We start from the raw sequence: 16,550 nt of genomic DNA on the forward strand, positions 1-16,550 counted from the left end.
GAAGCCAGAAAATAACGTCAAACTGGCGTTCAAAAGCTGTCTAATTTACACGTTTGCCTGCTCCGCGAAATTTTGAGTATCCTCTCGCTCCATTATGACAGCAACTTAGTCGGTTTTAACAGTCTGAAGCTTATTTCTCTTTTTGTACTAAACACGCCTTGTTCTTGCACTTGCAAATTGTAAAACGGACGTTTGTGTAAATTTTCCGTCAAAATTTTGTTGAAATTCACAAAGTAATTTCATCCTTCCCTCAAGGCACGGTTTAAATTACTAACATTAACGATATAGCAATGATATGGCCCAAGCTGCACCATAATTTGTGTAAGTCACAGATTCTCCAGCATTTCAATGTGGAAATATTATTTCACCTAATTATCTATACTAGTGAAAGAGGAGGAAGGAGAGATGCATGCAGTGCTCTGCAAAAATATATATTCCTGCCGCGTATGTCGTCTACTACAAAGCAGATGTAAATGAGTTGTATGTTTGTTATTTGACCAAAGTTTTCAGAGCTGTAATGAAAGTTTGAGGAACATAATAGTTACCTTTCAATGTATTCTTTATTGAAATTCATTATAAATAATTCACAACACTTAGTGAAAATAACTATACCTATACTCACAGCACAAGAGGAGAAAGTGACGTATTATCATTCAAACTGCCAGTGTCTTCAAAAGGCTTTCAGTGTCGGTCCGTAATGACGTCACACGGAATTTTAACTAAAACTTGTGGGTTTCGATGGACAGGGGACAAATATATTTCCTTTGTATTCAGAGCCAAGCGTAAGCACTAATAGTGCCGAGGATTAATGTATTCTGACTAATTAAATTTAAGTTTTGTGCTGTTTAATAACCTGCAAACAGCAGTCGTGTACCATATTGCAACAAATCATATATTTCATCAACATCCATCCAATAGAAACCATATAAAGGACCTTTGGAATATGGAAGTAACTAATGTCACAGCAGCTGCTTGTCTCTAGAGCTGGATACTCAACGAACACACATTCCATGCAGCGAGTCCCAGATTTAGTTTGCCTCGAGACACAAATTCTTTTCCCTCGAAAGACGAATATCTTTGATGCCCTTTCACATGTCTACGAAGCACTACATGACACCTACGCATCAACTACTATGATGAGCAGTTCTTTTCCTACAGTTTGGGACTACGTTGCAGCTAGAAATCAAATACGGTCCTTCCCGCTGACAGGTGTTATGGAACAGACAGTAACCTTGAGACTCTGTGGCAGCAACTTTGCGTTAACCCAGCCATTATAATGCAGAGCTCCTCATGTCTACAGTACATAGAAGAAATAACTAGTGGAGATGGTCCAAATACGGGCTACCACTTTAATTAAACTTATGCTGCCAAGATTGTTGAACTTTTCAAATACAATACACTTCAAAGGAATTCTAAAACCTGTTGACTTTCTAACAATGATGTTAAAATAAACTGCGTCGAAGTAAGGCTTGTGGAAAAAGCTTTATTAGCGAGGACTGTAAATGTGCTTAGAAGCGTCCAAATATGGGCTACTTCGAAAATGCTAGGAAACAGCTGTAAAAAGAACACCAGTATGCCAGGCATCGAGGTTACTTTTAAGGAAGTCTTACCAGCAGTGGGAAAGCTAAGCATGCCTAAATCAAATGACATGAGTTCAGAACAATATAAATTTTTATGTTTCAAAATACAGAAAAACACGTGGTAATATTTTATGAAAGAAAAGTGCGTATTTGGAACAGTCGCAAATGTACATATCTGTTTCAGAACATGCCCACATATAGTACTCAAAACACTAGACTCAATGTTCTTCTCTGGAGTCATAAGAGAAGAGACCATTGCAAAAAAATGCAGCTTGCATCCTCACCGTGTGGATGTTCCTCTAGAGGTATACTCAGGTCACTGTTGTCACGCACAACTCGTTCCAGAGCTGAACCATCATCCACCGAATCCGTGGATTGTTGTCTCATATTTTAAGGCCCTACCTTCGTCTGCGTATTTGCTGTTGGGGAGTGCTGGCAGTCTTCAACGAGACGAAACGCTGAACCATAAGTGAAACCACATCGGAGAAATGTCTGTGGACGACTAATATACGGCTCCTGGATATGGGCAGCAGCCTTAATAACCTCTGAAGCAACATTCTCGAAGAAGACTGGAGCAGAAATCAAAAATGCTTATTACCAACAGAAGATGTTGACATATTAGCTATATTAAAGTCGCTCGATTCTACATTCAAGAATATACACTTTCAAGACGCTTTAATATACTCGAAGCCAATGAAAACCATCGAGGATTTACTTGATCTGTTGAAACGACCGTCAGGGAGGATGAGCAACACGTTGATGCATTACAGAAGAAACCATAAAGTAGCACAAGGAACCAATAATTTGCAAACTGGAACAGGAACAGATCTACCGTCATAGTCCAGTTATGATGTGGAAGATTTCTTCTAGATTTTCAACACGATCGATTAGAAGCTTGTCATCGGTACTACCTATCTACAACTACAACAAACTGCATTCCAATATTTATGCAGTCTACGTCTGAATGACTGTTCGCAGCAACTCTGTGTTAACAACGCAATAGGCTGAAGGGGAAACGTCAACAAAAGTATTGATTTCACCGTCTGTAGACCAAAGTTTTTGGAATATATGATGTAAATTATTGGTGTTACAAGGCGTTTCATAGTTAATGTTGGGTTGTAGAGGGGACATATTAGATCAAGTTTTACACAGGAACCGATGTTCGGAAGCGTCATCCAACGACGCTACAGAGCATCAAAGTGATAGAACCCAGCGCTTGAAAAATGTATGTATAAACAGGGTGACTCCGTGATGATGATACAAACTTTCTAGGATGATAAAGAAGGATAAATGTGTCAATTTGAGGTATGGGTCCCTGTACCGGAAACGGACGAGTCGAATGTTATAAGCAAAATGGCTTTGATACCTCTGACAGTGGAGCACATACTGGTACCGTTGTTTCTAAGACTGCGCGGTAAGCAACTTTCAGAGGTGCTAGCGTGGATCAGACAAGGAAAAAAATGTCCGGCAAACATGGACTCTAAAATGCACACCTGAGGAGTTATGAGCACTTGTTCATGTTTACTGTGAAACACATCTCCTGTACTGAACAAGTAAAATATTTGTATGTATGTTTTCACGCCGTTTTAAAAATTAATCATTTAACATCAATGTTTTGTAGTTAATTATTATCGGTCATCGATGTTTAGTTGTCGATGACGAAATCGAAATCAGCATCGACTATGTGGCACATCAACCATCTCTCATCTGACCCACTGAACATCAGTGTAGCTGAGTTGGAGAATGTTTCAAGTCCTCACAAATAACCAGCATGTGTATACTATGGTCGAGCCGTAGGAATCGTGAAACCTTTCATGGCTTGTTTCTGAATTCGAGCGGTCCTAGGCGCTACAGTCCGGAATCGCGCGACCGCTACGGTCGCAGGTTCGAATCCTGCCTCGGGCATGGATGTCTGTGATGTCCTTAGGTTAGTTAGGTTTAAGTAGTTCTAAGTTCTAGGGGACTGATGACCTCAGCTGTTAAGTCCCATAGTGCTCAGAGCCATTTGAACCATTTGTTTTACGGTGAGCATCCCATTGGGACTACATCTCACAGTATGAAATCCTATTCAACGTTTTCCACTGTATGGACGACTAATTTCTGGCGACAGTGCTTCGAAAGTCAAATAGGAGTCAACTCCGTCTAGGGTAATATCGTTCTACAGTTTCTTCTAGAATGACATAATGAGAACGAGTTTCCACGTGCTTCTGGCAGTAATGTATGACTGAAGGCTACATCATTTTTCATATCATAATCCTGCTGCAAACATGGCTCAGCAGTACCTCTATTTTATAACATAATAAGCTGAGTAGTCCGCAGCTTGTGGTCGTGCGGTAGCGTTCTCGCTTCCCGCGTCCGGGTTCCCGGGTTCGATTCCCGGCGGGGTCAGGGATTTTCTCTGCCTCGTGATGACTGGATGTTGTGTGAAGTCCTTAGGTTAGTTAGGCTTAAGTAGTTCTAAGTTCTAGGGGACTGATGACCATAGATGTTAAGTCCCATAGTGCTCAGAGCCATTTGAACCATTTGATAAGCTGAGTAAGCGGCGTAGCCCGGCTGTGTATTTATTCCAGTCTTCTATTAGTCCATCTCCTCCTTCCCGCCTTCTCTGTCCCTCTCCTACCCCCCCCCTTACCCTCTCTGATCATCTCCCTGGTCCCCTCTATCTTATCTGTCCACCTTCTCTGTCCATGTTCTCCTCTCTCTCTCTCTCTCTCTCTCTCTCTCTGTCTCTGTCTCCATAGGTTCTTCCCCTCCTCTCTTTATTTCCTCCTCCCCATGTTTTGTCCATCGTCACCTTCCCTTCTAAATAAATCTGCCCCTTCCACTCTATCTGTCCACCTCCATCTCCTCCTCCCCCTTTCCTCCTCCTATGTCCGTATCTTCCTCCCCAATTTCTTCCCCATCTTCTCCCCCTCTCTCTGTCAAACTTCTCCTGCCCCCTCTCTCTGTCCATCTCCTCCACTTCCCTTTCTCTGCCTGTTTCCTCCTTCCTCTCTCTCTGTGCATCACCATCTCCCCCCCCCCTCCCTTACTGTGTCCATCTCCTCCTTCCCCACACTGCCTGACCATTTCTTCTCCCCCTTGTCTCTCCATCACCACTTTATATCCCCACCCCAATAGGAAGTTGGTTGTTCTCACCCCCACAGTATTTCTCTCCAGACAGTAAGTAACATATGTACCAAGTTTTGTTCAAAATGATCACAGAGTTTCGGAGGAGCTTTTCACCTGTGTCTTTGCTCAGGTTCAATCATGTCACGCATATTTGACTCATATTTAGCATACTTCATACATATTTGTACATATATTTTACGTGTGTCTCTAGCGAATTGTGCCCTGCAGTTTCCATTTCATGCAGGTCAATATCTATGACCTCATATGTCATAAACTTCGCGTCGTACATTGATACACTTTAGCAGTTGCATTCAATGGTATATGTAGATACTGTCTCCAAAAGATATTGCGAATAGAGTCAGTAGAGTTAGTAAAGTTTTGAAATTATATGTAAAGTTTCTTGCAAGTAACTAAGTGTTCTCATTCTCAAATCCTGAATGTATATAGGCTGGATATTTGAGCAACGTGAGCTACCCTCATTTGAGAGGTAAGAGATTATTGTTCCCACGGTGTTGTGTGTACCAAGTTTGGTTGAAATTGATCCAGCGGTGTAGGAAGATATGTTAAACATAAATATATTTTTATAAGATACAATTAAAAGGAAATAATTTGAATTAGGTCTGGCTAATTGACAATTTAAAAATGTCATATTCCCGATCTCATATTTTTTTCTTTACATTTATCCACACCGGTTTTCTCGCAGTTGAAACTATGCGACATTGACGAGACTATTAGACACGGAGAACAACTTCTGATTAGAAACGATGGAAAGAGAAACTTTCCGAATGGTTTTAATGGCTCATCCAGACATTCGTTTTAATCTGTTTAGAGCACCCACGGAAAATCTAAATCTGAATGGCTGTACCGGGATTCGAACCTCAAATTTGCATAGTTTAATTCCATTGCCTAAACCACTGTCCGAACTACTTACTTTCGACAAAGTGAAGACATAAATCTAGTACCGGTTTTATAGGCAACTCTGTTCTATGCTTGTGCTAGACGTTTGCAGATCACATTTCGCGTCCAGTATGCAACTCTTCTTCAAAAAACGACGGACACCGCTATTTCAGAGGCCTTCAAGTTGGCATTACTTATAGGATATACCTGCGATATATTTTGTTAGAAACTTGGCCGTTAAGTTCCTTGCCAACCAGTGTCGATCCCTTTACCACTCAGACAGAAACAACATCTAAGATTAATCATCAGGAATATGTTTAGAGATTCTGATCGTAAAACATAGTAGCGTTGCACACCACTACGTTCCTGAAGTCAATGCTCTGTAGAGTTCTATATTCCTGATCATCTTTGTAATTTCATGTACGGTAACTAAAATCAAGATTAAAGTTCTTTACAGTTACATACACTCCTGGAAATGGAAAAAAGAACACATTGACACCGGTGTGTCAGACCCACCATACTTGCTCCGGACACTGCGAGAGGGCTGTACAAGCAATGATCACACGCACGGCACAGCGGACACACCAGGAACCGCGGTGTTGGCTGTCGAATGGCGCTAGCTGCGCAGCATTTGTGCACCGCCGCCGTCAGTGTCAGCCAGTTTGCCGTGGCATACGGAGCTCCATCGCAGTCTTTAACACTGGTAGCATGCCGCGACAGCGTGGACGTGAACCGTATGTGCAGTTGACGGACTTTGAGCGAGGGCGTATAGTGGGCATGCGGGAGGCCGGGTGGACGTACCGCCGAATTGCTCAACACGTGGGGCGTGAGGTCTCCACAGTACATCGATGTTGTCGCCAGTGGTCGGCGGAAGGTGCACGTGCCCGTCGACCTGGGACCGGACCGCAGCGACACACGGATGCACGCCAAGACCGTAGGATCCTACGCAGTGCCGTAGGGGACCGCACCGCCACTTCCCAGCAAATTAGGGACACTGTTGCTCCTGGGGTATCGGCGAGGACCATTCGCAACCGTCTCCATGAAGCTGGGCTACGATCCCGCACACCGTTAGGCCGTCTTCCGCTCACGCCCCAACATCGTGCAGCCCGCCTCCAGTGGTGTTGCGACAGGCGTGAATGGAGGGACGAATGGAGACGTGTCGTCTTCAGCGATGAGAGTCGCTTCTGCCTTGGTGCCAATGATGGTCGTATGCGTGTTTGGCACCGTGCAGGTGAGCGCCACAATCAGGACTGCATACGACCGAGTCACACAGGGCCAACACCCGGCATCATGGTGTGGGGAGCGATCTCCTACACTGGCCGTACACCACTGGTGATCGTCGAGGGGACACTGAATAGTGCACGGTACATCCAAACCGTCATCGAACCCATCGTTCTACCATTCCTAGACCGGCAAGGGAACTTGCTGTTCCAACAGGACAATGCACGTCCGCATGTATCCCGTGCCACCCAACGTGCTCTAGAAGGTGTAAGTCAACTACCCTGGCCAGCAAGATCTCCTGATCTGTCCCCCATTGAGCATGTTTGGGACTGGATGAAGCGTCGTCTCACACGGTCTGCACGTCCAGCACGAATGCTGGTCCAACTGAGGCGCGAGGTTGAAATGGCATGGCAAGCCGTTCCACAGGACTACATCCAGCATCTCTACGATCGTCTCCATGGGAGAATAGCAGCCTGCATTGCTGCGAAAGGTAGATATACATTGTACTAGTGCCGACATTGTGCATGCTCTGTTGCCTGTGTCTATGTGCCTGTGGTTCTGTCAGTGTGATCATGTGATGTATCTGACCCCAGGAATGTGTCAATAAAGTTTCCCCTTCCTGGGACAATGAATTCACGGTGTTCTTATTTCAATTTCCAGGAGTGTATATCATTCTTGCTTTTGGCACGAAGTTTTGAAAAGTGTATGAGGGCCTGCGATTAAAAGTAAGTAATGGGCTATTCATACATAGACCCCAAATGAGCGCACGCTTAACATCTTCTGCCAGTGGTTACTAACTTTGGTTTGAACACATTGTATTAAGGGTTATAAACTGTCTTAAAAGATACATTTTGATACGATTAAGATAAAATGACTGGTCTCATGGTCAAATGCTCTTAAACTGAGCTTGTATTACGATTTCTTCACAGTCGTATCTTGTAAGACAGACTTAAGTATAATAATGCTAGGCCCTTACAGGAAATGAGCGAGCTACAACAGTAGGGAATTACCAGCCACTTCATTTTGTAAGCATTTTCAAATTATTTCGGTAAAATTATACACAGTAACATTATAAATGCGCAACAGAGAAAAACTTCGCAGTAGCAAATAATTACAGTTCAAAAACGGCTATATACAGGGTATGATATAGTTCTGTCCATAGATGATCGATTAGAGTTAATAAATAACGAATTGTTGCCATTAAGAACAATTTGTGATCTAGCTAAAACGATTACTTCTGTGTTTTTTCGTGTTAAAATGAAAATAATATGGAATAGTGTATAAGCCTGTCCCTGTCTTTAACTCTGTCTGCCTGACAGAAAGCAGCGTGTATGATTACCATACTGTTCACGCAGCAGGAGGTGCATAGAGTCTGAAGCTAACTGACGCGGTGTAACACGGGATTGTATTTTGGATCCTTTGTTGTGTACGCGTAAACGATATCCCATTTTGCCTAGATACATTAATTAATTCAAAATGGTAACAAATGGACAGAATACCGGATGATATCTTTGTAAATAAAAGGGTTTAGAGCTCACTCTGATTTACAGAATTATGTATGATAATGAAAGTAACTGACTCTTATTGGGTTTAACACCTTGGCTACTTTTCCCGACGAGTACTGTCCTCATTTATCCTGATTGGACGGCAAGTCAGCATTAGTGATTCAAAGTTGACACTATCAGACCGAAAGAAACAACAATGAACGACATTAGCAGGCCAAAAAACGTTTTTTAAAGATTGATGTTGTGAAATAATTATACTGCACGTGTGAGTAAGGTAACAATAGAGATATAAGTGACTTACCTTATGTCACGCGACTGAAAATCAGAAAAGTTTTTACTCAAAAATAACGGAACAGCTTTCCACTATCAAACTCACTGATAAGAATCATAATGTACGAGTATATTAGCACTAGTATCAGCACATCGTGGCAGGCCGCAGTAAGGTTCAGGCCAAAGGATTTGCAGTGACCACTTTATCACACCTTACCCTAATATTAGCATTGTAATACTATAATCTTTCACAAAGCTGAGTCAGTTTATTGTACCCGCGGCAAAATGCTCCTCTCGGAACACGAGAAAGACGATTATGTTCTTCTTTAAAAGACTGACTGAAAAGTGGGGTGCCAGCTACCTCAATCTATCTTCCCCAACATTTTTAAAAAATTTCCCGAAAATTTTTGTATGAAAAGACATTCGCGCTTTTTTTAAACATACAACGCACTTCTTACTCCCACGAAATCCTCTAACTGTAAATCGCTTTCACACACTAGTCGTCAAACTTATTTGCTCAAGAGACAATACTGACATTGTGGGGTGGCATCTTGGGCCAAATATGTTCCCATCTTATTATTTACTGATAACCCACATACATTAGTATGTCATCTCCTTTCTCTTGTGTCTTTGCCCGCATCGCCGGCCGGAGTGGCCGAGCGGTTCTAGGCGCTACAGTCTGGAACCGCGCGACCGCTACAGTCGCAGATTCGCATCCTGCCTCGGGCATGGATGTGTGTGATGTACTTAGGTTAGTTAGGTTTAAGTAGTTCTAAGTTCTAGGGGACTGATGTCCCTAGAAGTTAAATCCCATAGTGCTCAGAGCCATTTTGTCTCGCATCGGCGCAGGGTCCGTATCGTTATTTACGGATTTGGCATGGTTAATTTAAAAGATGGGTGGGTACACTTCCCGTCGCCTCCACGTTACCCACGGGACGGAACATGTGCAGCAAAACTGTCTGTTTGCAGTGTTATTTACATTAAAGGGGGTAAAAGTATTTTAAATATTTGTGAACAATTTAACTGAGGCGGCACTTGGGTACCAACCTGGTATTCACCTACTGGAATGTGGGAAACCGCCTAATAACCACATCCACGTCAACTGGCACAACTGGATCCGATCTGCGTCAGCGCAGCTCCCCGTCCTGGGGGCGTCTCTTTGACACGCACAGCTATCCGGGCTGGTAAATCAATTAGTATGTCCTCAGCCGCAAAAAGACCAGCTACAGTAAGGAGGCGACAAGTTGGCCGCCGGCCCCGAGAACCGGTCATAATCCTTAAAAGTCGGCACCTTTCGGAATATTTTGTGCCAAGTGTTGTCAGATTGCAGCCACCCTTTGCAAACACACAGTTACGTCAGTGTAATTTCAGGACGAAGGGTTGTGTTTTCTGTGTGAGCGGATGATTAAATGATTAAAAACAGTAATTGTACTTATATTTAAATAATTTATGCAGTACGAGAATGAAATACGATCACTATTGTTTATTAAAGATTTTGAGTGTCATTTTGCTTCCACTCATTGTGATGTATTGCAACAGTCTTAATTTAATTTCATATTCCGTGCTACAAATACGTACCATATTGGAAAATGACCACCTCTATAATAAGCATTCATGAATCCACTTTGCTTCCGTATAACATTATACCATAGCAACTGGTCGGTACGAGGCAAGCAGGCACGTGAGTGGGCAGCACTGGAAGACAAACAAGACAGTATTCCCCCTAACACATCCTCTAAACCTCCTGCGGCCGTGCTGCTTACACCTCTGTCCCTGACACAAGCGGCCAACTTTACTTAGCTCACTGCCGATTTCGCGAACGTTAATTAAAATTACCCTCATTCGAAAATATGACTATCTCTGTACATATTTCTCTTTCCTGATGAGCACGAAAACTATATTCTTAAGTAGCTATTAAGGTTTATTGACGTTTTTAGACTCGACTGAGAACCGCGGGTTGCACGAGTACTTGATTCGGGTCGCGTGTGGCCCACTGGCCACAGTTTGATGACCAACGCGCTATTACATCGCATAAGTCGCTCATACCTATAAGCTCAGCAGCTAGCAGTTAGCGCCGGCAACTGCAACGCTTCCTCCCCAGGATGTACACAACGGAGATTGGGGATGGCCCTAGTCCCCAATACATTTTGTCATAGACGACTGCATATTCGTGAGTCAGAAGGTTTAAATACCTAGATATAAATGTTGGGAATGGCTTTTTTTCGATTTTAATAGAACCTCAATCATTTTACTTGGAGCATCTGAACATGCAAATTTAAATTGCGAAACCGGTGTTGTTCACCAACAAAGATTTCTAACAGTCGCAGCGGTACTTTCTTCTCCAATCATGGAATATTTCGGCTGTGGTCGCTCTACATATAAAATAGTGTGTACTTTTAAATACGATTCACTGCCACTGTGTCCCTCACTTTCTCTCATATTGCTGTTGTCTCCTTCTTTCTTTCTGTACCATAAGCACTGTCTAATATGTGCCAGTACTTATTACTTTTCCCTCTCTTTCGCACTTCCTTTGTACCCTTCTCTCTGAGCACAAAAAAAGCGAGAAACTATTTGCATGTCAAAACTCTTCTGAACATATTTAAAGGTGCAAAGGAAAATAGACACGAATAACATGTCGATGATTCCCTTCTTTTCCATCCCACAACAGGACATATCACTCATCACGAAAGGAACTTTATGAGTCAGTAAAATTTTGATAGTTTACTAATGTGAAACTGAAATAACGTAAAACAAATTTTACTCTTCAGATGGGATTCTAGGTGTACAAAAATTTTGCATGTGTTTCAGTACTAAAATATGGCGTGCTCAGAATCCTACTAATGATAAAGAAGGCATTTAACAGCATATATCTCCGTGGTACGCCACTTTATTACCTACGTTTCCGCCACACACCAGGTTTCATGTGCGTATTTTAAGTGTACAATAGGGAATTTTGAACTTCTTTATCTAGTATACGGACAAAGATATCAATAATATTTTCAAGCTTCTTCGAGATACGGGTATTTGGAATATGTCGTAAAAATTGCAGCCACGTTCTGTGCATAGCCGTCTTAGAATCCACGGCTAGGTTTTAGTACGAAAAGAATAAAAAGACAGCGCCTTTATTGTGGAAGGGGGTCTTTTTAAGGAATCGCCCATGCCAAACGATACGTTCTAGTTGCCTAAGCAGGAGCAAGTGTGTAATGTTCGTATTTCAACACTGTAGTGTAACATAATGGCACTAAGACGATCCTTGTTGATACGGCCCATCGATACTTCCTAGCAGCGGATCGCTCATACAAGGATTTTATCCTCCTGCCGGCTGGTACGCTCTCGCACCGGTGCGGAAAGTTCTGAAGCCACCGCGAATCTTCGGCCATGGTGGCCGAGCGGTTATAGGTGCTAAGTCTGGAACCGCGCGACCACTGCGGTCGCAGGTTAGAATCCTGCCTCGGGCATGGATGTGTGTGATGTCCTTAGGTTACTTAGGTTTCAGTAGTTCTAAGTTCTAGACCTCCGAAGTTAAGTCCCATAGTGCTCAGAGCCATTTTGAACCACCGCGAGTCGAGCAAATGAGGTCGATCGCAACACACAGGAAGCGTTGATTAACGCCCTGCAGCAAGCATTTTGGCGCCACTGAGGCCGCGTAGTGGATCGGTGGGCCCGTCTTGTCGAGCAAACAGCACCTCCGGAATAGGCCGACGGAATGTGTAGTCGCTTGTGGATGGGCGGGTCGATGCTCGGGAGTGATGTGACAAGCTGCACCCGTGGACTTGCGCTCCGTACATCTTTCTGACTTCGGTGAGCCTATTCATTCTGTCTCTGGGCTGAGGCCCCTTGGGTTACTGACTGTCAGACTATTTATTTGGGGGATTGGTTCAAACGGCTCTGAGCACTATGGGACTTAACATCTATGGTCATCAGTCCCCTAGAACTTAGAACTACTTAAACCTGACTAACCTAAGGACATCACACACAGCCATGCCCGAGGCAGGATTGGAACCTGCGACCGTAGCGGTCACGCGGTTCCAGACTGAAGCGCCTAGAACCGCACGACCACACCGGCCGGCATTTGGGGGATTCCTCGTGACTCTACAGGATCGCGTACTCTCGCTTGCGTGGTTTTTGAAACGGGCTCAAGTGGTCTGTGCCCACAGAGGGTTATCAGTGGTAGTTATTTGTGCGCCTTGGATAGCCGTTATGAGTTGCACTCAAGGAACAGTAAGGCTGCGTAATCTTTAACTGCGTCTTTCATCTGCTGTAGAAGCCTGTGCAAGTATGGTTGGTGTGAGAGAATAGGCAGGGTTTATGTGTGTCCTTGAAGACTGTTGGTGCCAAGGAAATTTACCTTAAGGCTGCTTCAAGTCCTTGCCTAGCTCCAGGACAGCTTGTACCAAATAATGTATGTATGTACTCAGGGACGGGTTGGTAAAGCCCGTTCTGTAACATGTTCTAATCCTCTTGAGTTGCCTACCATTGTGCTTAACTCATTGTTTGTTAAATTTGTTGGAAGCTGCTCATTTTCAACTGGGCGACGCTCGTTAAAATTCATTGCTTACTTGCATATGATTACTTGTTTAACATAACCGGTAACAGCTTAAAATATTAGGAACTTTATGTACTGTCATTTACAAAATTGTTAAAGCTTTCGTGGCCACTTGTTGACAAAGTGCCTATTGGCTTCTGTCTCGGGTTCTTCGGCCGACGTTCATCCGAGACAGAAACCAACCGGCAGTTTGTCATACTGTGATTTATTGATGCAACCTGACTCGATGTGGACTGCGTATTGTAAGAAAGAGCAACGTCCCCTTAGTCGTTTATTATATTGCAGATTAAGAATTTTCAATGGTTAGATGGTCGTATAATTTATGAAAAGCGTAATATTTGCTAATTCTGCATGTTTCCCTGTATTTTGTATGTTTACTGTATAGACAGTTCGTAGAGGGGCAATCCTCGATGTCTGGTTTACATTCTTATGGAGCTACATTCGGCCGTTCCAGAATTAATACCATCTGCTGAAGTTTTAATAATTTTCCCTTTTAAATTTGTAGTGATGTTAAATGTTTTTAAAGTTTTTTTGATTAACTCAATTTTAGCCAAAGATTTTGATCGAAATATTTAATTACTATTTTTCTGCATATTTGTAGGATTACAAAGTGGCTTAAGGTCATTGTCTAAGAGCATCTCATTGAACTCTGTTACATTCATATCAATGTATGCCTGCGTAACATAAAAATAGTCGTTAAACATTGCATTAAGATGCTCAGAGGCTGTTCACTTCCGACCCATTGTGTTCCAGTCTGACCTGCTCTAAAGGTCACCTTTAGTTCCATATACCTGTCGGAGAGATTCGACCTATGTTGGGTATACAAATTGTCCCTAACCCAAGGAATGTGCCACCACCCCACCTTTCTATCGCCAATAGAAACAGAGGTATGAGCCCCAGAAGGATCTGGTTATTATGCGCGGCATATTGGAGCATATTAGGCAGCGCATTCTGTCTCATACGTACCGATTGTACCTAAGAAAAATTCACATGCATGTATTTTTTCCAAATTACAGGGAACGTTCTTAATGGGGTACGTGGAATCCGATTCATGTAATGTAATGACGCGTTTTACGGCCGGGCGCAGGGAGAACAAAGAAAAACTGGGACGGAAAGACGGAAGAACTGCACTATCTGTATTGTCTTTAAACCTGTGGAGAGTATTGGATGACAACGTTGTCCACAGATAGGCAGGGAATAGAACAAGTCTGAATATTACTGCTGAAAATTCACAGGGTACCTTAACGGATCGTCTACAATGCGTTTCCAGGTGCGGCTCACGATGATACTGTGGCTATTCTGTTCACAACTAAAACGCCGGATGCAGACCCAGATGGAAGTGCGATCAGGGATCAAATGACAGAAATGTTTGCAAATTTTGCAAAATACGAGTAAGTATGTATTTTCTTACATTTATTTTGCTCTTGTTGTATTAGAGTTCATCACCTTACCTGTTGAGTATAATTTAGTGACCATATAGTCCATACTGTGTGTTCAGTAACAAGCGATTGTTAGTGCAAAACTTGAATCAACAGTTTTCAATACACAGCAAAATACTTCTATTATATGAAATACCGTTATCATGATTTTCTGATTTAATAAGTCTTTAACTGGTTACATATAAAATTACATCATCCGAAACAGCACTCGTTTTTAAAGTTATCAACATCAAGAACTGGTAGAAGCCGACCTCGGGAAAGATCAGGTTGGATTCCATAGAAATATTGAAATACGTGAGGCAATACCGACACTACGACTTATCTTAGAAGATAGATTAAGGAAATGCAAACCTGCGTTTCTAGCATTTGTAGACTGGGAGAAAGCTTTTGACAATGTTGACTGGAATACTCTCTTTAAAATTCTGAAGGCGGCAGGGGTCAAATATAGGAAGCGAAAGGCTATTTACAATTTCTACGGAAACCGGACGGCAGCTATAACAGTCGAGTTACATAAACGGGATGCAGTGGTTGGGAAGGGAGTGAGACAGGTTTGTAGCCTATCCCCGATGTTATTCAATCTGTAAGCCGAGCAAGCAGTAAAGGAAACAAAGCAAAAATTCGGGGTAGGAATTAAAATCCATGGAGAAAAATTAAAAATTTTGAGGTTTGTCGATCACATTATAATTCTGTCAGAGACAGCAAAGGACCTGGAAGAGGAGTTGAACGGAATGGTCAGTGTCTTGACAGAAGGATATAAGATGAACATAAACGAAAGCAAAACGAGGATAATGGAAGATAGTCGAATTAAATCGGGTGATGGTGAGGGAATTAGATTAGGAAATGAGACACGTAAAGTAGGAGATGACATTTTCTATTTGAGGGGCAAAATAACTGATGATGATCGAAGTAGAGAGGTATAAAATGTAGAGTGGCAATGGCAAGGAAAGCGTTTCTGAAGAAGAGAAATTTGTTAACATAGAGTATAGATTTAAGTGTCAGGAAGTTGTTTCTGAAAGTATTTGTATGGAGTTTAGCCATGTATGGAAGTGAAACGTTGACGATAAATAGTTTAGACAAGAAGAGAATAGAAAATTTCGAAATGTGGTGCTACAGAAGAATGCTGAAAATTAGATGAGTACATCACATAACTATTGAGGAGGTACTGAATAGAATTGGGGAGAAGAGAAATTTGTGGCATAGCTGGACTAGAAGAAGGGATCGGTTGGTAGGACATTTTCTGGGGCTCCAAGGGATCACAAATTTAGTATTGGTGGGCAGCGTGGAGGGTAAAAATCGTAGAGGGAGACCAAGAGATGAATACACTAAGCAAATTCAGAAGGATGAAGGTTGCAGTGGGTACTGAGAGATGAAGAAGCTTGCGCAGGATAGAGTAGCATGGAGAGCTGCATCAAACCAGTCTCAGGACTGAAGACCACAACAACAACAACAACAATAACAAAAACGACTATTTCAAGATTTTCTTCCACTGAGCAGGGTAGGAACTCAGTGAAAGATCTTCCTTCATTTATTTCTGTCCTGGAATAGCTTTTCTCTCACCATTGCATCCAACGTTACTCCTACTCTGGTGATCTTCATTAATTTGGTCTGCCCATCTCTAACTAGACCTCACAATCGGTCTTTTTCCTTGTACCTCCATATCCAAATACTAATGTGGCATCAGAGTCGAGTGCATTAGGAAAAGTTACTGACACCACAAGTTTCATTTTTCTGTAAGCGCTCTTACTTTGTTACTTTATGTAACTCGTGATAGATCTGCAGTAGCTACTTCTGCCACCGAATGTATCAGGATGACCAAATGTAGCGGAAAGAAGTAGAAGGCACTGTATTAACACTTGTCTGAGCTTCCCTAGTGATTTATTGTTTCTAACTACAGTGCCGTGTTTCTCTTGGTGTGTGTCGCTGGGTCCTGCAATGCTGAGGACACCACTTCACTGTGTGCGAAACTGCTTGGTGCACAATG

General features: G+C 42.6%; 1 protein-coding gene across 4 annotated transcripts in view; it reads left to right on the top strand.

Annotated features, from left to right (window-relative positions):
- Positions 1–16,550, top strand: part of LOC126162245 (esterase FE4-like) — a 218,748-nt gene that overhangs the window by 92,793 nt on the left and 109,405 nt on the right. For 3 of the 4 annotated variants that reach the window (XM_049918617.1, XM_049918620.1, XM_049918619.1), the window contains exon 11: positions 14,401–14,521. The exons of the other annotated variant lie outside the window; for it this stretch is intronic. In XM_049918617.1, the coding sequence (XP_049774574.1) occupies positions 14,401–14,521 (121 nt within the window). The remainder of the gene's footprint in view (positions 1–14,400; positions 14,522–16,550) is intronic. 4 annotated transcript variants of the gene reach the window in all.

The sequence above is a fragment of the Schistocerca cancellata genome, chromosome 2 (genome assembly GCF_023864275.1).
Source record: "Schistocerca cancellata isolate TAMUIC-IGC-003103 chromosome 2, iqSchCanc2.1, whole genome shotgun sequence".
Classification (NCBI taxonomy): Eukaryota; Metazoa; Arthropoda; class Insecta; order Orthoptera; family Acrididae; genus Schistocerca; species Schistocerca cancellata.